The 27,025-nt window shown below is 39.9% G+C and overlaps 1 protein-coding gene across 1 annotated transcript in view; it reads left to right on the forward strand.

Annotated features, from left to right (window-relative positions):
- Window positions 1-27,025, forward strand: part of LOC140714255 (wings apart-like protein homolog) — a 182,146-nt gene that overhangs the window by 130,618 nt on the left and 24,503 nt on the right. Inside the window, exons 12-13 of the mRNA XM_073025311.1 lie at window positions 1,361-1,437; window positions 24,791-24,966. Coding sequence (XP_072881412.1) covers window positions 1,361-1,437; window positions 24,791-24,966 — 253 coding nt within the window. The remainder of the gene's footprint in view (window positions 1-1,360; window positions 1,438-24,790; window positions 24,967-27,025) is intronic.

A 27,025-nucleotide genomic window follows, 5' to 3' on the forward strand; every position in this document is an offset into this window, starting at 1 on the left:
ATTCGTTCCATTTGATATTTTTGTCCCTCGGGGCCAAAATCTCCAATCTGTCGTTCCTCATTATTTCCAAAACATAAGAAAAAGCTTGCTGAACAATCCATCTCCTTAACCTACTTGAAACTGCCCAGTATCACAAATCTACATCACACATCTGAAGTTTCCTTGCAAATGTGTTTTACTGTAGCCTTTCTATTCATTGAATTTAGTCCTTTCTATGTTCCTGTGACCAGATCTTTGCTATTGCTACATCATAATTCATATAGTTAATTGTGCCTGCAGCTCATTAATCTTATTTATTGTTTTGTGCATCTATATTTACACTGCACCCAACTGTACTGTCTTTTTGTTAAGTCTAAACCCATTCTGTTTCCTCAGTGCTATTTCAGACCACCTTTGCATCTGTGTTTTCTTTGATGCCATGTAACAGCACAGTATCTATTCCATTCCTTTTCCTTCACCCTTCCCCTCCCTCCAACAGCATGAGCATATCTTCCGACTGAACCTTAATTTCAATTCTATTTAGTTTCAATGTGGCTGATCTCTACTGGCTCCAGCTCCCTCAGTAACCCTGCTAATATCCCAAAGAATCAAAAGCCCTCATTTGTTTTTGTTGTCCTTAATTAATTATCTGTACTATCCACTTTCTGTACTTCCTTGAAAATATAACAAAGGAAAATTGATTCTGAGCTTTATGGGGTGTCTCATTTGTCATAAATGCCACCACCTCTGTCCCAACCATAGTGGAAATGCATGCTGCACTCTATCAGTCATCCACCTATATTTTCCTAAATCCAAGCTTCAGTTCTGAGGTCAGTGAGCTGTACAGTTTCAATTGTGCTGGCCTTTTTCAGGTCAAAAGTGGCCCTGTCCTTGTGGACTACAATCTGTTTCTCTTGACTGAGCAAGTCACCATGAAGTCTGATATTTCATTACAGCACTTCAGCTTAGTAGTAGGACAATGGATGAGATGTTTGGATTGGGTTTTTTCAAATGGCTTGCTATGTTATACCAGTAGATTTACAATCCCATTTAGGGTTCTGAGTTAAAAATGATGGCTTTTGCATCATGATTAGTACGGAAGCAATGAGAGACAATGTTTCTATAAAAATATACTTCATAGGCTCTCTATACAGTGGGAGCTGAAATGCCACAGACATTAAGTGACTGAGTTGTCAATCTCTGTTACAATGTGTTGCATTTTGCTGTTGTGTTTTCCTTGATTTAGATGTTGAATACTGAGATTGAACTCGTGGTCTATAGGGTGTTTGCCAATATGGATGTCTTGACTTCCATCCAAAAGTTTGATGGTACCATCAAGGTAAATGTACTTACTTACTTACTAATTTATATTTTGAAACAGGTCACAGTTCACAATCCAGAAAACCAGGGTTATCTTATAGCGTACAAAGACTCCCAGCTCATCATCTCTTCTGCCAGGTAAGTGTGTTATGGAAGAAACCCTGTTTGGAAAAAAGTGTGTTTGGGTGAAAGGTGAGGTTTACCTAGGTGCTTTCATCTTATGGTTATGTGAGGTTGTAATATAAATAAACTCCGGTGAGAGGTACGAGATCATTGTCTGTACCTAGATCCAAGTATTCTCCATCCTCACTTCTTAGATCATCTGAAGGTGTACTTAGTTTTCGTTTTCCATCAGTGCTGCAGATGTAATCAGATATTGCCAAAAAAGTTCGGACTTCTTTTGACTCCCAATGTTTTACTTGAAGAGCCTGAGAACTCTGCGCAATATCTGAATGGAAGTTTTTAGAATCCACCTCTCAGAAACCCTGAAATGGGATATTTTATTGGAGGGCAGGGGAGGAGGAGGAGAAGTAGGAAATAATTTTGCTTTTAGCCTGCAAAGTGTGATGCTTACTGTTCAAAGTTTCGGATGCTCAGTAGTACTAGTTATGAAAGACCGTGGACAACTAGCTTTAGTTGAATCAGGTTTAATATCACCTGTATATGTTGTGAATTTTTTATTATACAGCAGCAGTACGTTGTAATGCATAATAACAAAAACTAATAAATGCATAAATAAAGTTGAAAGTAAATAAGTAGTGCCAAAAAAAATAGTGAGGTAGTGTCCATGGGTTCAGTGTTCATTCAGAAATCTAATGGCAGAGGGGAAGAAGCCGTTCCTGAATCATTGATACAAGTTGAAGAGAAATGCTCTTTGTTAAAGAGTATAACCTCATCACAACTATTTTCAGGACATGCACCCAGCACTTCAGATCTGTCTGTACAGAGGGATCTTGAAATCCAAGTTCATTCTGCCCTGAAAATGGCGGCATGGTTAACAGGGTGATAAAGAAGTTGTATGGCATGCTTGCCTTTATTAATTAAGGCATTGAATTCAAGAGTCAAGAAGTTATGAGGCATCTTTATAAAACTCTGGGTTGGGCCACATCTGGAATATTGCATTCATTTCTGGTCGCTCCGTTGGTTGAAGGATGCGGAGGCTATGGAGAAGGTGCAGAATAGACTTACTAGGATGCTGCCTGGACTGAAGGGTGTGCTATGAGAAGTTGGACAAACTAAGTTTTCTCTTGAGTGGCAAAGACCTCATAGAAGTTTGTAAGATTGAGAGGTACAGTTAGAGTAGCCAGCGGGTATCTTTTACTGAGGGCTGAAATGTCTGATGAATTAGAAGGGGTAAGTTCAAAGGAGATGTGCAGGGCAGGTTGTTTTTATGCAGTGGTGGATGCCTGAAATGCACTCCCAGGGGTGGTAGTGGAGGCAAATATAATAGAAATGAATAGGCATAGGAAAATGTAGAGAATGAATTTTTGTAGGCAGATGGGACTAATTTAGTTAAGCATTTAATTAGTTCTGCACAGCATTGTGGGCCTGGGAGCCTGTTTCTGTGCTGTACTGTTCTGTGAATTACAATATTTCTGTAAGGGCACCCAACACAATCTCCATTCATTACAGACTGTGCACCATACAGAGGTCAGGCGAAGGTGACCCTACCAACTTTATTCACCTATGCACTTCTCTGCTTTAATTTTACAATGCAGGAGGAAGTTATTCAGCCCATTGAGTCAGTGCTGGCTCTTGGGTGTAGATATCCAATTAATTTCATCATCATGCAAGTGTTTTTTCTTTCATAGGTATCTAATTGGCTTTGAAATTTGCTATTGAACTTGCTGCCATTACTTTTTAGGATAGTGTGTTTCAAATCACAGCTCCATATGTTGATTAAAAATTCACGACTGTAATTGAGCGAAGTGCTGAATCTGTATATACGAAATGAGCAGAAAATTCTGGAAAGGCAGAACTTTGTGGAAAGAAAATGGTTAACATTTAGGGTTGAAGACCTTTTAGCTCCCCCATGGTTTGTTTGCTCTTCACCTTAAATCTATTGCTGACCTTTCTGCCACTCTGTTAAAACCATTTGTGATTCGTGATTAAACAATCTGCCAGTTCCTTTGCTGCAATGAAAAACTAGCTTAATTTTACCTAGTCTTTCTATGTCTATCATATTATATCTATGGAACCATTCTGGTAAATCTATTCTGCACCCTCTCCCTAGATCTTCTCATTTGTCCTAAAGTGCAGTGGTCAGAATGAATATCTAAGATCCATCCTGTGTTTTATATATTAAAAAAATTATAAACATAACCTTTTCACTTTAAAGCCAAAGGTCTATTGTGCTTTTTTTAATAGCCTTCTGTACACTTGGTGGCTACTTTATTAGGTACAGGAGTGAAACCTGCTGTTGTCCGCCTGCTTCAAGATTTAGCGTGTCGTGCATTCAGAGATGCTCTTCTGCACATCACTGTTGTATTACGTGTTTTTTTAAGTGACTGCTGCTTTCCTGTCAGCTTGAACCAGTCTAGCCATTCTCATTAAATAGACTTTTTCCCTCACAAAACTGCCCTCGCTGTGTGTTGTTGGTTTTCTTTTTGTTTTTGTTTTTGCACCGTTCTCTGTAAACGTTAGTGACTTGTGCGTGACAATCCCAAAAGATCACCAGTTTCTGATACACTCAAACTACCCCATCTGGCACCCACAGTCATTCCACAATCAACGTCAGATCACATTTCTTTCCCATTCTGATGTTTGGTCTGAGCAACAACAGAGATTTTGACCATGTCTGTATGCTTTTGTGCATTGAATTGCTGCCATATGATTGGCTAACTGGATATTTATATTAACAGGTATAGCAGGTGTACCTAATAGACTGGCCACTGAGTGTATGTGTTGCTCTCCCCTAAGGTATTTGTGTGAAACTTAAGGTGCATATGTTCATGTCCCCACTTTAATGTTGTACATTCGTTTCCACACTCCTGCTGAAATATGCAGGCACAGATCTTATAGGAGAACTGAAGCTTCGAAGGATAAGGGGGATGTCATTTAAATATGCCAAATATTGAAAGGCCTAGATAGAGTGAACATTGAGAGGGTATGTCAATAGTGTAGGAGTCTTGGACCAGAGGGTGGAGAATCTGTGGAATTCATTGTCATTGTAGAGGCCAAATTATTGGGTATCTTTAAAGCAGAGGTTGGTAGGTTCTTGAGTAGTTAGGGCATCAAAGATTAAAGGTAGATGGCAGAAGAATGGGGTTGAGATGGATAATAAATCACCCACGATCAAATGATGGAGCGGACTCAGTGGGCCAAATGGGCTAATTCTGCTCCTACGTCTTATGGCCTTCTGGAACTTGGATGAGTATCCTATGAATGTCCAAGCTGGCAGTTCTAATGTTGGCAACTTGCACCCTGCTGTCAGCAGATGTGACTGCCTCTTACTGCTCTAGAGTCCAAAAGGCAGCACTATCTCAGGTTCAGAAGCCTGCTGATCCTGCAGATATAAGCACTACATTCCCCATGCAGATTTTTGGATGCTGATGTTTTCAGCCATTGTAAGACTATCTAGTTTGTACCTGGATTATGTCTTCAAAGTGCTCCCATTTTTAATCAGTTTTTCTTACCAATTTTTTATCATCATCTTTCTGGGCTAAATCCATTTTCATAATGTGAAGTTGGCTGCCTTATAACTAAGTAATTTCTTTCATCTAGAATTATTCTAAATTTGCTATGATCTTATGATCACCCAGTGGTCCTCCACTGAATCGTATTTTCCCCCTTTATCACCCAAAACTAGATTTAGTAGCTGCTATAAGAAAATCAGATAGATTGTTTTAACTACTTTTAGATTAATATTCAATATGCAAATGTGTCTGTTGAAAAGGTGAAATTTTTAAAAATGTTTTTAAACAGTCCTATATGCATGAATGGAAAACCATTCACAAGCCTTTGGTTTCCTGAATCTCTGTTTCAATGACCTGAGGGTGTGGGATCAGTGATTCACCAGCTGTCAATGGATTTATGTATGCAGCATAAAGCCAGTGCTGAGGCTTAGCCCCTGTGCTGCACACAATCAGACAGAAATGTTAAAGCGAGCCCTGGAGAGTCCCACTGCATACTTCTCTCCATTTTGGGTAAATCAGTCATTCAACAAGAATGTCTGCCTTCTGACCCCAAGCAGGTTTTGTATTCAGACTGCCACTGTCCCTTTAATCCCATGGGCTTCAGTTTCACAAACAAGTTCATTATAAGACTATATTCACATCAATTTCTTCATCATAGAGCTCAATGAAGTAAGTCAAACACAATTTCCATCAAAGGTATCTTGCTGGCTTACATTTATTAGCCCATATTTTCCCAACTGTTGATTAATTTTGTCACAGAGTTTGACCGTGTCGTATCTCCAGAACTGCAACTGCTGGGTCTATTCCACCTCTTGTTAAAATTGTGTTTGAAGTGCCTCAATTGTCTGGTGCCATTATGTATCTAAAGAACATTACAAGCACCCACACTTTTGTCGATAACTTGGGTTCCACCTTGCTCAGATAGTGTGTCTTCTCTATTTTGAGCACTGCCATCTCTAATGCCATTGTTATTCCTTCTGGCGGAAGTAGATACAAAGCCTTCATTTAGTATCCAAGCCATACTGCTTCATTCACAAAATAGTCTCCTTTCAATTCTCTAATTGACTCTCCCCTTCCATTTATATTCCTCTTAATTTGAATGCATTTATGAAATATCTTGGCTTTCCCATTTTAATAGGCCGGTAATTTTTTTATTTAACCCCTGAATTCCAATTTTTTAATCTCCATTACAAATCAGAATTAGGTTTATTATCACTGATACAGGTCATGAAATTTGTTGTTTTGCGGTCGCAGTACAGTGTAATGCATAAAAACTTGCTAAACATTACAATAAGAAATATAGTTAAAGTAAATAATGCAAAAAGAGAGCAAAATGGTGAGATACTGTGTGGGTTTACGGAGCGTTCAGAAATCTGATGATGGAGAGGAAGAAGCTGTTGCTAAAGTATTCATTGTGAGTCTTCTGGCTTCTGTGTCACATCCCTGATGGTATCAATGAGAAGAGGGCATGCCCTGGATGGCGGGGGTCCTTGATGATGGATGCTTTTTAAGGGATCGCCTTATGAAAGCCCCGCTATGGTGGAGAGGCTAGTGCTCATGATGGAGTTGGCGGAGTCTACAACCCTTTGTAGTTTTTCCAATCCTGTGCATTGGTGCCTCCATACTTTATGGTGATATAACCAGGTGGTTTGATATTCCCTCTGATATCTACTATGTTATTTTTACATTTGTTGCAAACTTCACTTTGATCTTCCAATCTCAACTTGTATTCCATCCAGGGACTTCTAGCTTTGGATGCCATACCTTTCTCCCTTCAAAAATTACTGTGCACCTGAATCATTTCCTTGTAAGTCTCCTGTTGTTCATTGTTTGTTCGTATCAAAATTGATTATTATCTACCTGGGCTAAATCACTTTGCAATTTGAAATCAACTTCCTTCCAGAGAAATATTTCCTTTTTTAAAATTGTTCTAAACTTGCAATGATCTTACAATCACCCGGTCAACCCCTAGTGAAGCCCCTCCGCTTGCCTCATTTCTTTGAAAAGAACTAGATTGCATTGTACTGCTTTCTGTTTGGGCTGGTGGTTTCCTTGTTTACATTTCAGGTAGTCCTAGGCCTTCAAACATGTACTGTTACTCTTCAAGTAGATGTTTTGATAATTAATGTCCTCTTTTATACAACTGTAATTCTCACATCTTTGAGCTTTCTCTGCTAACTTGTTTATTTTGTCTGCTACCTGTCAGCCTATTGAATGCATCCAGTAGACTAATAAGTTTTCTGTTGTTTCTTAATTCTACTCAGTCTCTTTCTTTGATTTCCCTTACTACATTTTTCTTCAGCACTGTTGCCCGTTTGAATGCTACATCCCTGTATTATTTATTCTTCCCTGTCTTTCCAGAACACTTTGTGGCCCAGTTCATTAACTTATTAGTCCTTCTTTGGAACTAAGCTTCTACTATTCCGAGTGCAGTAGTTCCTTTGGTCAACTGCAGGTGAAAGTCACCACATCTTATTTTCCACGTTCTAGACATTTATGTACATTCAGTCTACTCTGTCATGTTGATCGCATTTCTGGATTTCTTTATTCTGGAGCATTTTTTATCTTTAGCATCCCATTTCTATTTCATTCTGGTGCTCATTCCCGTCAGCAAATTAATTTAAATCCATCACTTAAGCATTGGATATTCCTGCTGTGAGGAGGGTCCTGTCTGTAAGCATGTTGTGGCGCTGTATGCCATCCACCTTCAACAGGTCTGACTCCAAAGTAAAACTTTCCCACTTGTGCCATTTGTCCAGCATATGTTAACAAGTTTTATTCTATTTCTATTCTCACTGTTTCCCTGTCTGCTGTAGCCTTTAATTTATTCATGACAATGTCAAAGAGCAGGATGTGATCAACGTCACACACAGTTCCATGTCCTGCTGTGGTGTGATATTCTCACAGTAAATCACCTATACTGTTACAAATTCCATAAAGGTTGAAGCCAGCAGTCATGGGGTCTGTAAAATTAGTTCTGGCTTTAATATGTCTTTAACCATGCTCCATAATGTGAGTTTGGTAACTATTCACAAAGTTACCGTAGATTCCGGATTATAAGCCGCTACTTTTTTCCCACATTTTGAACAGCTTTGAACTTTGCGGCCTATAATCCAGAACAGCTAATACATGTTTTTTCTTCATGCCGCCTCGTAAACATTTTGCCTCGTAACAGTAGACCAATAAAATTGATGAGTAGTTCACAGAGGTCCAATGAAATTGTACGATAAATCAAGCGCACTTTCACAATTAAATTATTGTAAATCAGTCATTTGTACTCACCCTCATCAACATGGAAAATACTCGAAGAAAAGCAAGACCCGAGCGCGTCAGACCCGATTAGACCCAATCGCATTGCGCAAGCGCGTCAGACCCGATTAGACCCGATCGCATTGCGCAAGCGCGTCAGACCCGATTAGACCCGATCGCAATGCGCAAGCGCGTCAGACCCGATTAGACCCGATCGCATTGCGCAAGCGCGTCAGACCCGATTAGACCCGATCGCATTGCGCAAGCGCGTCAGACCCGATTAGACCCGATCGCAATGCGCAAGCGCGTCAGACCCGATTAGACCCGATTGCATTGCGCAAGCGCGTCAGACCCGATTAGACCCGAGCGAAAACGCTGCTTTTAAGTTAAAGTCGATCAATAACTTTTCCTGGTAGGCTGCAGTATATATATTTTTACCAGTCGCTAGGAGATATTGGAATGTTGTTCATGCTGTTCAGTAAAAAAGTATATGCAACGTAATTTGTGTTACCGATACGTATGTATATTTAAAAGTAGCGGTGCGGCCTAAAATCCGGTGCGGCCTTTACAATTAAAAAATTTATTTTATTTCTAAAATTAGAGCCTGCGGCTTTTAATCAGGTGCGCTCTGTAGTCCGGAATCTACGGTAAGTCAAAGCCCATGTAACTGCAAAGACTTTAGTTGCATTAGTTGAACTTATGAAAAAACAGGTACTTCAATAGTACCGCTGTCAGCTATCACAAATCAGAGGGTGTCTTCAGCCTGTCTGCTAACTCCTCCCCCAGTTAAATTTTCATTGCCAGTTCAGTGAGTTTACTCCTCTCTCATTAATTCAACTTGCTTAATAATGGAGTAAGAAGGCTCAAAACCAACTTGAGGCAAGGAGATACTTTTGTTTTCCTCTCTCTGCTGTTCACCATTGTTGAGTGGGAATGGTTTAATTAAATCTTTAGTCTGGTCTTCTGCCAAAAGCCTTACTTCTGGCTGTTACTCAGAAAGCTGTTCTGTTGAGCAACTTTTTATGCTGCTGAACAGTCATGTTCATGTTTCCCTTTATGAAACTGCTACTGCACCTTTTTAAAAAATATGATATTGGTGTTGCCAACAATTTTCTAGTTGCCCAGACTGTTGACTAAACCTTCTGGCTGTCAGCAGCTTTGAATGATCTTTTACCAGTGAAGCATAATTTTACATCATTGTTCTCTGGTACCTGACCCGGATCAGGTGTGGAGACTACAGTTTACAACAGACATTTATTTTCTGGTTTCTTCTCTTTACTTAATGTTAGCTTTCTGTGTGCTCAGTGCCTGTGACAGCCAGCTTTGAAAATTCGTTTCTATTAATTTGCAGTGTTTTCTTTTTAATTTGGTGGCCTCTGTCTGCCCTTGCTTCCCTTCTTGGCACACAAAAATAAATATTTGCCTGTCCCACTTGCCTGCCTTTGACCAAGAGGTGGTGCAGTTGGAACCTAATGGGCTGTGTTTTCTCAGCCAGTTTTGTCAAGTTTCTAGATGTAGCCACTGAGTGGCACTCCATCCGGTTGCAGAAAAAACACACCACACAGACATGATCTCTGAATTTCTTGGGAAAAGAAATTGTCTGAAAGACTAACATTTTAAACAGGCTGAAGTTAAATCGTGCATAAGCACCATGAATGCTAATCATTTTTATATAAAAACTTGCCATATAATATTACACTGCATTTTTTGAGTTTCAGGTACAAATTACTGCAATTTATAGTCTGTAATACGCTGTTTCTCTATGGTTTACAGTTTAGTAGCCCTAAATGTATACTGTAGTCAAACTCTTTGGTGTGTATTTCTTCAGAGGATATTAAAATTAAAAGAAAAATATAAAGAGCTTGTAGCAATTACATGATACCAGCTTGAGTTAACTCAAAAGCATTTTACAGCCAGTCATGTACTTTTAAAGGATATTTAATTTGTGATATGGGAAACATAATAGTCACTTTGCTTGCATCAAGCCCCAACAAATAGCAACATGGCATTTTCTCAAAAAATCCATTTCCTCCCATACCCATGGTTAACTGGCTACTCTGAATTGCCCTTACATTGTTGGGTGGCAGAACTCAGTGTGTGGGAGTTGATGGCTAATATGAAAGACAATGGTTTAGGGAAAAATAAGTTGGGGATTGAGACCGATAGGTTGTTCAAGTTTCAAGAGTGTTTAATGTCATTTCCAGTACAAGTGTAAAGGAGAATGAAATAGTTGTACTCTGGATCAGATGCAGCAGAAAAAAAAAATCACAAGAAGATTAAGAACACAAATTAAAAAGCACAATAAATATAAACACAAGATAATTTATATACATAGATTGATTGTATGTCCATAAAGTGATGCTAGGCACAGGAGTGTCTGTACATAAGGTGAGTGACGGGAAATGAGAATCTAGTGGTGGTAAGTGTGGAGGGGTGGGTTAGAAGGAGAAGTGTTATTAGCCTTACTGCTTGAGAAAAGTTTGTGCCTGATGGTCCTGGCATGGATGCTATGTAGCCTCCTCCCCGATGAGAGTAGGATAAACAGTATGTGCAGGGTAGGTGGAATCCTTCATGATGTTGCTGGCCCTTTTCTGGCACCTTTCTGTATATATGTCCTTGATGCCATGTAGGCTGGTTCCATTGTTGCATTGGGCAGTTTTGTCTACCCATTGTAGAGCCTTCCTATCCGCCGCAGAGAAGTTTTTGGACCATGCTGTGATGCAGACTGTTGGGATGTTCTGAGGGCTAGTATAGATTCTTGGGCTGAATGCCTCCTATATCATGAGAAATAATGGTGAGGCACTCTGTTTATTGATTGTAGAATAAGTAATTGATTATAGCAACAGGATAATTGCACTCACATGACAAAATCTGCAGATGCTGGAAATTGAAGGCAAAACACACAAAATGCTGGAGGAACTCAGTAGGTCAGGCAGCATCTATGGAAATGAACAAACAGTTGACATTTTGGGCCGAGACATTTCATCAGGACCTTGACTGCACTGGTGCTTTTACACCCACCTGAGAGAGATAATGAAAACTTTGTTCAACATCTCACCTTAAAGTCAGTATCCTGAGAAAGCATAGATCCCATCAGTACCTCACGGTGTCATCAGTTAGTTCTTTGTGAACGGAACTTAAATCTATGACCTTCAGACACACGCAAGGGTGCTACCCAGTTAACCATGGCGAACAAACTAAATTATTACTGATGGCATAAAAAGGTACAAAAAGAATCAGGATATTTCAGCTGAATTCTGGTGAGACCAAGCGATTGTATACAGGTACAGCTTCAGTCACTCTAAAAAATCACCAGAGAGAGTTCATTTAAGAAAGGGCACATTTATTGGTTTCAGCTTCTCTTGCTTATCTTGCAGTGTTTGGACTTAGATTTAGGCAATGAAGTCCAAATGTTGCAAAATAAGCAAGAGGAGCTGCAACCAATAAATATACTCCATACCTATCAGTTCAGCAGTTTGATCAACCAGTGTAGAAAATTACTGATAAGTTCTATAATCGAATTAACTAGAAATCCAAATACTGCACTATTTATTTAATCTTAGTTACAAGTGACATTTAGTACTACTAAGCAGTGCCACATAGGTGTTTTATCACAACTGAGCTGAAGCCTCTATATATCATTATAACTTTAGTCCTGATAAGGGTGGGGGAAGAAAGGCAGAGTTCTATACTTGAAAAGAGGATGAATAGAGTTACAGTTGCTTTTGACTGCTGATAGCATTAAGAAATCCTAATTAATGTTGAAGTTGGTGGGGGGGGTCATATACAGAATGTGGTGGCCATTATGCTTGGCACCAGATTTTTAACTCCTTCCTGCAATGCATGCTGACTCTGTTATTTGAGAAATGACCCACTACACCTGCAGACTTGTAAATGTAGTTAGAGCAGAATTTGGCCACACCAAGTCAGTTTTAAGCTGAGGTACATTGGAAAGCTTCATGGAACTGCTGGAGAAGTTATAGATTTAATAAAAGCTTGGAATGAACTTGAATGGTTGCATTGAACCCAAGTTCTGCCAGCTTCTGCTTTAAAGCCCCTAAGTATGCTCCTAGATTGTTCTCTGCAGCATATATTTACCCATTATGAATCTGTTTCTCTGTAATCTCAGAAGACTGAATCTCCTCCAGGCTCTGAAACAGATCTGACATTAAGAACCCTGTTTATGCATCTTGTTGCAGTGATGGTGCCAGTATTTAGGTTGAGAGGGGTTAGGGTGTCAAGAAGGTAAGGCCCAGTAAAGAAGCTAATCAGATTCATGTCATATTTTTAATAATATTTGAATTACTTTGAATTGTTTTTGTGCTCAGCTTTTATCCACTCCTCCTTCGCTACCATTCAGTAAACACTGTTGCTTGGTCTGTGAAGTATTATAGCTGCCTCTTCCCTAAAATAAGTACTTCAAAAGCAGTTCCATTACTGATTCATTGGGATGGTGGTAAAGCTGTCATGATTGATATTTGTCCCCTAATCTTGGGTCTCTGGATTGATGTTGGATTCATCCTTGTCAGCTGCTTCGGTCTACATGATAGTGATCCCTTATAGTGTATCAGTCAAGTTGTGGTTATTCTTGCAATAAATTGTTAATCTTGACTTTTGGTAGAAGTGCCAACACATTAGGTAGTAGTGAGCAAATTCTTGGTGTGCTGAGATCACCTCGTAGGTTGTACATTGTGTTTGAGGAAAGGATAGATAGTCCAGTAGAATTGGCAATGATCCTGTATGTTGTTGGATTCATTAGGCAAGTAATGGATATTCCTGTCTATTCCTAATGGAGAGGCTAGGTAGATAAGCCATCTGTCAGGGTACACTGATCCTGCTTTTGTAGCTAAACTAGTTTAATAACTGTTCAATAAACTGACATGATTCAACTTTTCATATCAAATAGCAATATCTTGCTACTTGCAGAGCTTATTACATGCCCAAGTAATAAATCATAAGTGAAAGAAGCAGATGCACCATTCCAAGCTTGTTAGCTGGAAAAGCTGGGCTTCCTCCTTCGAGCAGGCAACATGAAGTGGAAATGTAATAGAGTTGTTCAAACTCCCAACAAGGGGAAACTGTTTTCCACAGTATTAGAAACGTAGAAAGCCTACAGCACAGTACAGGCCCTTCGGCCCACAAAGTTGTGCCAAACAAGTCCCTACCTTAGAAATTCCTAGGCTTGCCTAGAGCCCTCTATTTTGCTAAGCTCCATGTACCTATCTAAAAGTCTCTTAAAAGACCCTATCGTATCCGCCTCCACCACCATTGCTGGCAGCCCATTCCACACACTCACCACTCACTGAGTAAAAAACTTACTTGGTATTTTGGATTAACCATAGAGTACAAGGTAAATAACAGAAGGACAAGCAGTGTTTAAATCTGGAATTTACTGCATAAAAAGCCAGTAAAAGTAGATTCAGTATAAGCTTTAAAGATGAAATCGGATAAGTGCACGACAGAGAAAAAATCTGCAAGGCTGTGGGATAAGAGCAAAGTAATTGGACTAAATCGGTGGCTCCTTCAAAAAGCTGTCTGTGCTCAATACACTGGGAATAAACTCTTTCCCACATAATATTGACTGTCAGGCATTCTTTCAGAAGGCCACAGTGCTTTATGTTTGTGCAGTTTATCCTGTCCCGTTTTTAATATATTTACAATTATTGGGAATATACAGGATGTGTTCGGGGGTGGGGGGGTCAAGTAATCTAGGGACCTGGATACATGGGTTCACTGCAATGGGAAAGATACCATACCAACAACAGTAGGGAAATTTAAATTGCAAACCAGAAGCCTGAGATTATCTCAAATGTATTTCTTTGTGTTCTTTAGGTAAGGCTTTCCACTATTTGTATATTGTTTGACCAGTATGTGATTCCTTTTCCACAGCAATATAGTTATCTCTTAACTGGCCCAAGAACCCATCCCCAGACTAAACTATTCAGGTACAAAGGTCATCTTCCCCACCTCCCCCCCCCCCACCCCCAACATGCCTGGGGACTACTAACCCTCATCTTGTCAGTCTTGTCCATCACGTGCTTGGTGGCTGGCTGATTAAGAATACAGCTTGCTCTTCAGTTTATGCATTTAAATAAGCATAGTGTGAATCTTTCATATTTGCATATGTTAATTTGTTGCAATACTTTACATTTTCCCTCCATCCTCTTTGAAAAGCTCAGCAGTGTACATTTATTGAGCAATTAATTACCTCAGGTATGTTACCGGTTTATTTGATCTTTTCCCATATCTTCTACGGAAGCGAATGCTTTTAGTTCACATAAGCATGCAATACGGAATTACTGTTATTTGCTTAGTGGCCAGCTGTCATGTACATTAGGACTGATGAGCCATGGGTATCATAATCCCATTATTGGCTTACCTACCTGTTGTGTTTCACAGGAAATTGAAACAAAACCCTTCTACATGTTAATTTATTTTTAAACAAGATGTGTTCATTTGAGGGAAACTTGATGTTCCTAAGACACGTCAGACACTTACCTGTTGATAGCAGCATTAATTTTTAATTCTGTTGGACTTGAGAACTTCTAGCTGCATATTCCAGATTGCTGAAGCCCTTTGATAATAGAACTTTGATGCAGGTTACATGCACAAAACCCAGTGGCCCCAAATTCAGTTTCAACCAAAGCTACAGTAGTCACCCAACAAAATGTATAAAAGCATAAAGTGAATGTGATAGGTGCAAGCTGGGTTTCAGTAATTGTTTTGACTCCAGTCCTGCACTTCAACATTCTCCAAATGTGGTATTGACTTCTTTCAAGGTTACCACAACTCAAATGCTTCCAAAGCAGTTAGTTTTTGAAACATGGCTTTTAGCCTTTAAATTTTAAGCATACAAGCATTTTCTTTTGCATGTGCAGACCCTCTTTAAAGTCTTAAATATGAAACTTTAACATAAATCTTTATTTAAAGGAAATGCTTTCTTACACTGAAGTGTCAAGGAATGCCCAATGATTGCAGTATACAGAGCTTAACATTGAAATCCCCCTACACTGGGGAGGCATTTCAGCTGAGGTCTGCCCTGTTACTCATTTGATCTGGTACAGTCAAATTTCAATTATGCTTTAACACATCTTTCAATTCTTGATGGACTATGTGTTGTTTCACAGTGTAGTGGTTGTAACAAAACCCAGCCTTGCATTTCATGTAATTGAAATCTGGCATTTAAAAACATCTGTTGGTGTTTGCAAAAATCTGATTGCCTGCTCATTAGCAAATCTAGACTGACCAACAGTTTTTCTTCATGGCTCAACGCTTGTGGTTTTATAGGTTTTGATTCTTGACCAGGATGTGCCTGTGCAGATGATTTGATTGCTGAATCAGTCGGACTTCAAGCTTTGCCTAGAGTCAGTGCATTTTGTGTTCTATTGTGTGTGGATTATTTGGTGCTTCCTATAGGTAGGCACAATTCAAAGCATGCTTGCAGTTCAGTTCACTGTAGCAATTAAGCTCTAGTGAGCAAATTGTTTTTAATAATGCAAGACATGAGACTGCCAGGTTGGGTAATCTTATCTAGTTCAAGGTCTGCAGGAAATAAATGTATTTGGAGAGCTGACACAAGTGGTCAAACTAATTCAACAGTTCATTAATCTGCGGAACTTGATTGAGAATCATTTGTGGAGTGTCAGAAGTGAGTTGACTTTGTACCATATGTTTGCTGGGCTTTTGAAAATTTTGTTAATTGAATTGTCAAATATTTGCAGTTTGTCAGGCTTTACTTCACATTTTAAAGCTTTCAAAATGTTCAAATCTGCTGCAGTCAATGAAAAGGAGGCTGGGATGTACATTCTTTAAGTGTGAAGCTAAGTATACTGAATTCAACTTTCTGTTCTATGTGTGGCCTTTCATAGGATGTGAAAGGTTAGCAGAGATCACTCAACATGTCAGTAGCTGCTTTGTCAGAAATCAGCTGCTTTAATTGTAGTCTGCAAAAAAAAGCAAAAATACATTTATTGACAAGTTAGGCAGCCCTTTAGGATTGGGGAGAACTTAGTTTTTCCTCTAGATTTATTGGTTTTGTGGTGGTCAGTGTGGGAAGCAGACTTTCAAACATAAGGTAGTTGGTGGGAGGTTGATGCACTCAATTTGCCACTCTTGTGTGCTCCCAGTTTCTTGTCTCCAAGTTTTCAAATCCACCTCAAATGCCCCTTCTTCCATCTTGAGTTGTAACAGGCCAGCAATTCCTAGGAGCAGCTGGGGATATTGCTTTTCTATGAAGCTTCAAATATGTTCCTGAATATTTACCAACTTGTAATCCCTCATAACGAAGCTTGGAGCAGAGTATCTGGTACTGGCCACGTGAATGATGTGGCCGGCCCAATGCGGCAGAGTGAAAGCAATGTACCTTAATATTGAACTGCACGAAGATGCTGGCATTATTGCTTATCCTTTTTGAGAATTTGGGCAATTTTGCAGAGGCATAAATATTTTTCCAAAATATTGAGATATAGTCTGTCAGCAATCCAGGTCTCAGAGGGGCAGGAGTAACTGTTGCATGATAGGCCATGTGTTGTGTATTAGGTCCTGATCTTCAAAGATCCTTCTCAATCAGCTAAAGCCTGTAGTGGTACATCAGCTACCTTTGCCGAGAGTTACCCCGAAATATGGGAAGTCATAGAGTCATCCACCTGCACCAGGACCGTAGTCCTCCATACTCCTACCATCTGTGTACCTATCCAAAAGTGGTCATGTTTTTAAGAGTCTCACCTTGAGCTTGTTTTGTGAGAGTGCAGCTAAAGCAAGATGGTGGAAGACCTGGGTTTTGCTGATAACTAAGGTACATCCTTTTGTATACTGCAATGAACAGAGTATGTTTTGAGTGTGGCCTCTGAGTAAGGACATTTGTTAGAGGTGAGACACAGTTTTGTGGTAAGAAAGATTGAAAAAGGCTTTAGAGCAATAATACAATCTTGTTAAGGCCAGTCTTCACCAAGATAGGTTTTGTTGTGGGCTGCTCAGTTAATATCATGCTTGCATTTTGGGCGTCATGGTAACATAGCGAATTACATGACGCTATTACAGCTCGGGTAGTCAGAGTTTTGGGTTCAATTCTGACACCATCTAAGAAGTTCGTACATCCTTCCCGTGAGCACATGGGCTTCCCTCGGGTGCTTCAGTTTCCTCCTACATTCCAAAGGTGTACTGGTTAGTAGGTTAATTGGTCAGTGCAAATTGTCCTGTAGTTAGGCTGGGGTTAAATAGGTGGGTTATTGGGATCGCTGGGAAAAAAGGGCCTGTTTGACGCTGCATTACAAAACAAACAAACAAATAAATAAATCTTGGCGCTGAAATAAGATGGAGACAAATTTCTTTGAGCAGCCAAATTTAAAGAGGTGTTCCATAGTTGTCCATGATTGATGAACAGCTTCATTGAAGTCAAAGAATGCTGTGTGTAACGGCTGCTGCTCCTGATTTCTTTTTGGAGTTTCAACACATCATAGCTGTCTCCACCATGCCCCTAGATAAACAGAATCCACAGGAACTTGGGAGCGGCTCTCAAGAAGAGGCAGTTGAGCAGAATATTTTTGAGGTTGGTCACAATTTTTACAGCATGTTGAGGTCCCCCGGAATACCCTCTTCCTTCCCAGTTGTGGAGAGGGAGATTGTGTATTTGAGACCGAAGCTCTTAATGCTAAACTTTAGAATTTTAGTGCAGGCAGCATCTACTATTGAGGCCTTGTTATTTTTAAGTTGGGGTATTGGCTTTTCACTCAGAAGCAGCTCTACGAGCACTTGAGGACAGAGAAAAAGGTCAGAAAACCTGTGAGCTAACGAACCAATGGTGGATGGAATTGAGCAAGTCATTAACTATAAAATGTGTGGGTTCTTTAGTGCTGTAGAAGTTCTGTGCAAACACCCAACTCTCCTTGTGCACAGTAAATAGGTGTGATTGTGAAGTGACTGCAAGTTGACAGAGTCCAGTTAATAGTAAATAAAACAGATCAGGATAGTAGTGAAAGCTGAGTTGTGATCAGAAGATCAAGAAATTAAACCAGTTTGGGTGAACACAATAAAGAACAAGGATAAAGGTGTAACCAGTGAAAATGACCTTTCAGAACCCTAACTGTAGCTATACTCCACAATAGAATGTAATTCAAGAAGTAATGGATGATTGTAAGAAAGTCCCTACAATAATTGTGAATCTGTCCAGCCTTTCTACCAAATTTACGTTACAAAGGCAATTTCAGTGTGGAATCAAGCCAGTTTATAAGATCAATAAGTTGTGGAATCAGATGAAACACAGGCGATTTAAAACCCTATCATGTGTAATGCAACAGGATTAATTAATCTCATAGTACCAGATCCTCAAGAAAGAGTGATAACATGGTACAATTTCATATTTTAATTTGAGTGAGAGCAACAGTATGCAAGATAATTAAACAGGTATGAAGTCAGTTATTTAATGTACATTGGGAAAATAGCGTGAGGATTGATGAGCAGTGGCAGACATTTCGAGTTGAGGTTTATTGTTATAGGCATACATAGTATAATAGTTCCATTTAATATCAGAGAAATGTATGCTATATAAATCCTGAAATTCTTGTTTGCCGCAGACGTCCACGAAAACAGAAGAGTGCTCCAAAGAATGAGTAACCCCAAAATCACCTACTCTCCCACACAAAAATAGCAGCAAAACAATGGCCTAACCCCACCCATTCTGCAAAAAAAGCATCAGTACCCAATAAAGATCATGATCTGCAGTACAACAAAAAAAAATCGATTACCCAGCAATTCGACATGCCACAAGAGCTCTCTCCTCCTCCCCCTCTCTGGTAGAAATTAAGCTATTTTCAGAGATGAACACAAAGGAGTTGCCATTAAGTACCACCGTAACTCCGCCTTGCCTACGTCACGAAAGCCAACTATTTGTAGCAGCACAATACATAACAGAAGAAATAGGAGCAGGAGTAGGCCATCTAGCCTGTCAAGCCTGCGCCAGATCATGGCTGATCTGGCTGTGGACTCAGCTCTACCTGTCTGCTTTTTCTCCATAACCCGTGGTTAACACGACGCTACTACAGCTCGGGCATTGGAGTTTGGAGTTCATTTCTGGTGACTTCTGTAAGGAGCTTATATGTCTACCTGTGGAATGTGTGGATTTTCTTCCGGTGCTCTGGATTCCTCCCACAGTCCAAAGGTGTACCAGTTAGTAGGTTAATTGTTCATTGTCAATTGTCCTTTGCTTAAGTTGAAGTTAAAATTGGGGGTTGCTGGGTGGCACAGATCAAAGGGCCTATTCCACACAGTGTCTCTTTTTTTAAAAAAAATTAACGATGTAGCCTCTACTGCTTCCCTAAGCAGAGAATTCCACAGATTCACCACTCTCTGGGAAAAGCAGTTTTTTCTCGTCTGTCTTAAATCTGTTACCCCAAATCTTGAGCCTGTCCCCCATTTCTTATCTCACTTATCAGTGAAAACAACTTTCCTGCCTCTATCTTACCTATCATTTCATAATTTTATACGTTTTATAAGTCTTATTCTTTTGAATTCCAGCAAGTATAGTCCCAAGTAACTCAATCTCCCCTCAGCTTTGGAACTAACCTCGTGAATTTCATCAACACCATCTGCAAAGCCAGTATGTCATTCCTCGAGTAAAGGAACCAGAATTCCATGCAGTAGTCTAGATGTGGCCTCACCAATACTCTGTACATGAACTCACTACTCTTAAATTCAGTCTCTCGAGTGATGAGGCCAACATTCCATTTGCTTCTTGATGACCTTTTTCACCAACAAACCAACCTTTCGTGACTCATGCACAAGACTCACAGATCTCTATCCAGAGCAGCATGCTGCCATGTTTCATCCATTTAAATAATCATCTGATCTTCTATTTTTCCTTTCAAAGTGGATGACTTGAATTTTCTAACATTGTAATCTGCCAGACTCTTGTCCACTCACTTCACCTATCTATATCTCTCTGCACAATTGGCTTTTCCAGTCAAATTAGTGTCATCAGTAAACTTAGATGCACTACACTTGGTCCCCTCTTCCAAATCATTAATATATATTGTGAACAGTTGCAGGCCCAGTACCAACCCCTCTAGCACTCTGCTCATCACTGACTGTCACCCATTTAATCCAACTCCCTGCCTTCTGTTGGTTAACCAGTCCTCTAGCCATGCTAATACATTACCCAACCTCCATGCATCCTTATCTTATGGATGCTTTTTATGCAGCACATTATTGAACACTTTCTGGAAATCCAAGTATACAATATTCACCTGTTCCTCTTTATCCACTGCTCTCATCATATCCTCAAAGAGCTCCAGTATTTTTTTCAAACAGGGCCTGTCCTTCATGAATCCATGCTGTGTATGTCTGATAGAACTAATTCTGTGCAGATATTTCACTATTTCTTCCTTAAAGATAGCTTCAAGCTGTTTCACAGCTGCAGATGTCAAGCTAACTGGCCTATAGTTGCCCACTTTTTACCTACATCATTATTTAAACTGTGGTGTGATATTTGCTGTCTTACAACCTACTGGGACCTGCCTAGTGTCCAGAGAATTTTGATATATTATCACAAACGTGTCTAGTATAACTCTGCCATTTCTTTCAGTACCCTGTGGTGCATCCCATCTGGACCAGGGACTTGTCTACCTTTAGGGTCATTAGTTTGCTCAACACTACCTCTTTAGTGACAGTGATTGTATTGAGGTCCCCACCTCCCATCACATCAATGATCTCTCTTTGGAATGTTAGATATGTATTCCACCATGAAGTCTGGCACAAAATAGTTGTTCAAGGCCTTGGTCATTTCAACATCGTCTGATATTAATTCCCCCTTCTCATTTTCCAAGGGGCCAGTGTTCACTTTAACCACCCTTTTCTGCTTTATGTAATTATAGAATTTTTACTGTATGTCTTTATACTTTGTGCTAGTTTACTCTCATAATCTAACTTCCCTTATTGGGTTTAATGATTCTTAGTTACTTTTTAATGTTGTCTCAAACTTCCAGTTTCCCTTTACTCTTGGCGACTTTGTATGTAGGAGCTTTTACTTTGATACCGTCTTTCTTCTCCTTAGTTTTATATCCTTGTCTGGCTTTTTTCATCTTCGCTGTCCTTGCTTTTAACCGAAATATTCTTTTGTTGAGCACCATGAAAAATGTCTTTGAAAGACTTCTGCTCTTCTTTAAATGTCCCACCATATAGTCTGTGCTCCCAGTCAACACCAGCAAGCTCTTCTCTCATCTCATTTTAGTCTCCCTTGCTTAGGCATAATAGACTGGTTTTGAGTCTAACTATTGCACCCTCTATTTGTACTGTAATCACTCTTTCCCAGAGAAGCCCTAACTACAAGATCGTTAATTTTACATGACTCATTGCACATCACCAGATCTAAGATATCATTGTCCCTCATAGGTTCAGTAATATGCTGTTCAAGAAAACTATTAGGATACATTCTATAAAGTCTTCCTGAAGACTTCCTTGACTAACTTGATTTGCCCAATCTATATGCAAGTTGAAGTACCCCATGAAAACTGCCATCCCATTTTTACATGCATCAGGTATTTCTTGGTTTATTACTCATTCCACTGTAACGTGATTATTCGGTACCCTATAAATTACTCCCACCAGTGACCTTTTTCCCCACTTGCTATTCCTAATCTCTTGCCAGTTGGACTAAACATTCTGCTCCTTAGATCTTATATCATCTCTCACTATCACCTGGACCACATCCTTACTTAAAAGTGCTCTCCCACCTCTTATTTTTAAATTTATTTTCTAGCTCTGTTAAGTTCAATCTGTAGGATTTCCTTCCATTCCTTTCCCATACCATGCTGTTCACTCTCCCCTTCCAGAATGCCCTGCTGCGGCTCTGATATATCTCTGGCCTTGCACCTAGGAGGCAACACACCAATTGGGAGTCTCATTTGACCATAAAACCAAAAGATATAGGAGCAGAATTAGGCCATTAGGCCCATCATATTGGTTCCACCATTTTATCATGGCTGATCTATTTCACCTCCCAGCCCCAATTCCTGCCTTCACCCAGTATTCCTTCATGCCTTGACTAATGAAGAATCTACCAACCTCTGCCTTAAATAAAACCAGTAACTTTGTCTCCACAGTTGGCTGCGGCAACGACTTCCACAGATTCATCACTGTCTGGCTAAAGAAATTCCTCCTTGTTTCTGCTATAAAATGACGCCCCTCTGTCCTGAGGCTGTATACTCTGGTCTTAAACTCCCCTACCATAGGAGACATCCTCTCCATGTCCGCTCTACCAAGGTCTTTCAACATCCGATAGGTTTCAATAAGGTCGCCCCTCAACTGGATTCCAGTGAGCACAGGCCCAGAGCCATCAAACGCTCTTCATATAGCAAACCTTTCAATTCCAAAATCATTCTCATGAACCTTCTTTGAACCCTCTCCAATGTCAGCACATCCTTTCCTAGTTAACTAACCCAAAACTGTTCACAGTATTCCAAGTGAGGCCTCACCAGTGCTTTATAAAGCCTCAACATTACATTATTTTATATTCTAGACCTCTCAAAATTAATGCCTACGTCACAATTGCTTTCCTCACCACCGACACAACCTGTGAGTTACTCTTCTGGGAATCTTGCACAAGGGCTTCCAAGTCACATTGCAACTCAGATTCTTGAATTTTCTCTCCATTTAGGAAATAGTCTACCGTTTAATTTCTTCTATCAAAGTACACTTACCGACACTGTATTCCATCTGCTGCTACTTTGCCCATTCTTCGCGTCTAAGTTCCTTGTAGCCTCATCCTCAAAACTACCTGTCCCTTGACCTATTTTCATATCGTCCAAAAACTTGGCCGCAAAGCCATCAATTCCATCATCCAAGTCATTGACATATAGTGTAAAAAGAAGCATTCCCAACACAGACCGCTGTGGAACACCACTAGTCATCGGCAGCCAGCCAGAAAATGCTCCCTTTATTCCCACTCTCTGCATCCTGCTAATCCATGCAGATATTTTTCCTGTAATACCATGGGCTCGTAACTTGCTAAGCAGTCACATGTAGCACTTTGTCAAAGGCTTTCTGAAAATCCAAGTACATAATGTCCACTGATTACCCTTCGTCTATCTTGCTTGTTATTTCTTCAAAGAATTCCAACAGATTTGTTTGGCAAGATTTTCCCTTAAGGAAACCATGCTGATTAATGCCTATTTAATGATGAGCCTCCAAGTACCCCAAAACCACATCCTTAACAATCGAATCCAACATCTTCCCAACTACTGATGTCAGACTAACTGAGCTATAATTTCCTTTCTTGAAGAGTGGAGTGACATTTCCATTCTTCTGGAACCATAATGGAATCAATTGATTCTCGAGAGATCATTGTGCCACAAAAGCTGATCCTGGTTACTGCTGCCCTCGCCTGATTAGGTATCTTCCCCCAGCATATCTAAAGCAGAATATCTGTTTTGTAGGGAGATGACCGTAGGGTCTCCTGAACAACCTTCCTGCTACTGCTCTGCCTCTTAGTCACCCATTCCCTGTTTCTCTCTAGGCCCTTAAACTGCCATGTGACCAACTCACTAAACTTGTTATCCACAATATTTTTATCATTGCAGATGCTCCAAAGCTCTAAGGCTGTCATGTGGTTTGTCAACATTCCAGCTTTACAGACTTCTCGTACACGTTGTTAAGGACCCTGACAGCCATTCTGAGTTTCCACATCACGGGCCTGAGCTCACCTGCCATGATTGAAAAGCTTTTACAATTCTTCACTCTTGCTCCAAGCCCCAACTAATTAGCTTCAGTCTTTTCACTCTAGTCCTCTCCACTCCAGCAATAGCCACTCTGCTTAAACCTATCTTCTCGTTGTGGCCCTTGCCAAATTCCTAGTTACCCAATCAACTTACAGCCAATCATAAAGCCCTAACAGGCTCTCCCTTTTCACTGACTTTACTGACATAAAGCCTGTAAACCTAAACTTAAATTAACAAATTATACATAGTGTACGCAACAAAAGGGTGTCTGTGTGTTGGTTTCTGGGGTTTAAAAGAATGAGAGATGATAATGAAACATAAGGTTCTAGGTGAGTTTAACTTGGTCAGGGGTGATGGGGATCTAAACCCAAGGACGATAATTCCACAAAGTGGTTGCCTATTTAAGAAGGAAATGGTGAAGAATGTAAGTTCTCAAATGGTCATGATTCTTTGGAATTCTCTGTCCCATTCAGTTGTGGAGGCTGAATTTTCAAATACATTTGAGGACGAGATAAACAGTTTTTTTTTTACTCTGGAGTAGCAGACGATTATGGGGGACAGACAGCTGAATACAGCTGAGGCCATGTTCCTATTGAATGGGGAAGTAAACGTGAGGAGCTGTATAGCCTACTTTTCCCATTGACATTCACTATCCAAAAAGCAACAGTTTTTCAACTTCGCTAGTATAAATCTTACAGAATAAAATGGCGTTTCCATACTTGATCATCAGATTTTAATTTTTTGTTTCCAAGTTCTACAGTCTTTAAATATATTTGTTGAATCGTTTCATTTTAATCTGATTTTTGTTACATTATTTAGGTTTTGTTTTGGCATTAATATAGATCTACCAATGCACATCCCTTCCTCTTCTAATATCTTATTGATGTGCTTTATCTGCAGGGCATTGCGACATTGTGAGCAGTTGATCACACGGTATAACCGGGAAGATAGCAAGCTCTGCCTAGCAAACAGCAATTCTTTGCCGGAGTACGGTGCCTCTAGTCACATTGGCAAAGCAGTAGAGGACTGCATGAGAGCAATCTTTGGTGTCCTGCTGAACTTAACCAATGACAATGGTAAGTTTCTGTAGAAGGACCGTGCCTGTTCCCAGCTAGCAAGTTAAATAGGTCATGAAATGCTGAGTCTTGAGTCTGTATCATTGACTTCTGTAGTGGATTGCAGTAAACCACTGGGTTGGGATAAGACCATAAGATGTAGGAATAGAATTAGGTCAATTTGCCCATCGAGTCTGTTCCGTAATTCGATCATGGCTGGTTTATTTTCCTTCTCAACCCCATTTTCTTGCCTTCTCCCCATAATGTTTAACACCCTTACTAATCAAGAACCTATCAACTCCGCTTTAAATAAGTCAATATCATGACTTCCATAGCACTCCATTGCAATGAATTTCACAGCATCTCCAGCCTCTGGCTGAAGAAATTCCTCCTCTTCTCTGTTCAAATGGGTTATCCTTCTATTCTTAGGCTGTGTTATTTGATCCTAGTCTCTCCCACTATTGGAAACATCCTCTTCATGTGCATTCTATCAAGGCCTTTTAATATTTGGTAGGTTTAAATGAGAGCCCCCTTCATTCTTCTAAATCCAGTGAGTAGAGGCACAGAGCCGTCAAACACTCTTCATATATTTACCCTTTCATTTGTGTAAATCTCCTCTGGACCGTCTTCAATGCCAGCACTCTTCCTTAAATTTGTGGCATGAAAAGGGATGGGCTAACATTAAACTGGGAGGGTCTCCAAAAGATGTTCTGTGTTTAGCTTGTCCTTTCAAATTTATCTTCTGAATTTTTTGAGGAACATTAATTCCATTATTGGCCCTTTGCCTCAGTCCATAAGATTGAAAACTTTAAGTTGACCTATCTGTCGACCAATTAATGAACAAGGAATTGGTTTGCTCACAACCTTGGTGTGTCTGACATTTTTGGTACTGTTACATATGCTCAGTGGCCGCTTTATTAGGTAGAGAGCAACTACCTCGTTAATGCAAATATCTTAGCAGCCAGTCATGTAGCAACAACTTCATGCATAAAAGCATGTAGACATGGTCAAGAGGTTCAGTTGTTTGTTTAGACAAACATCAGAGTGGGGAAGAAGTATGATTTAAGTGACTTTGACTGTGGAATGATTGTTGGTGCCAGACAGGGTGGTTTGAGTATCTCAGAAACTGCTGATCTCCTGGGATTTTCATGTACAATATTATCTAGTGTTTACAGAGAATAGTGCAAAAAACAAAAAAAAAATTCCAGTGAGTTGCAGTTCCGCAGGTGAAAACACCTTGTTAATGAGAAAGGTCTGGGGAGAATGGCCAGATAGATTGAAGCTGACAGGAAGGCAATAGTAAATGAAATAACCGCACCTTACCTACTGCTGCGTATAAGAGTATTTCTGAACGCACAACACGTTGAACCTTAAAGTGAATAGGCTAAGCAGCAGAGACCGTGAACATACGCTCATTGGCGGCTTTAATTGGGCACTTGAGGTACCTAATAAAGTGGCCACTGAGTGTAAATAGGACTTCACAACAGTGGCAGCTACAAAGGCAGAAGTGAGCTGCCTGCTGTTGTTCAGTGCTGTTCATGCATCCTGTTGCTACCTGCATCAAATATCCAGCCTAGTTAGTTCAACAGCCTCCTTCATCTCCCTGCTGGTGTCAGGTTCCTGACAGGCTTACAGAAGCAAATTTTGTAGCATTTAATGGTGTGCTTTCAATAAAAATACTTACTCTTCTCGCTTTTAAACCAGGTTACTCATTAGAGAAGCTTCGGCATCAATCAGTTAAACTACTGGACCAGAAATTGTAATGTTAGAGATGTGTCTGGAGTTTAACGTGCATAAAAGTACTGGCAAAATTTCTAGCTTGGTTATATTTATTGTGTTTGTGGGCAATTACTCTGCTGTTTCCCAGCATCTGTGGTTTAAAATCATATCTAATAGATTGATTATAGAAGGAAAAACTTTTAAAATTCAGAAAACAAACAGAACAGCAGATACTGGAATCTGAAAGGAAAGTAGAAATGTTGGAAAAATTTGGCCATTTAAGCAGCGTGAGTGGAAAGAGAAACCATTTAACATTTCGGTCGAAGACCCTTCATCAGACTTAAGATTCCCTATTAGGTGC

Source organism: Hemitrygon akajei, chromosome 21 (assembly GCF_048418815.1).
Source record: "Hemitrygon akajei chromosome 21, sHemAka1.3, whole genome shotgun sequence".
Lineage (NCBI taxonomy): Eukaryota > Metazoa > Chordata > Chondrichthyes > Myliobatiformes > Dasyatidae > Hemitrygon > Hemitrygon akajei.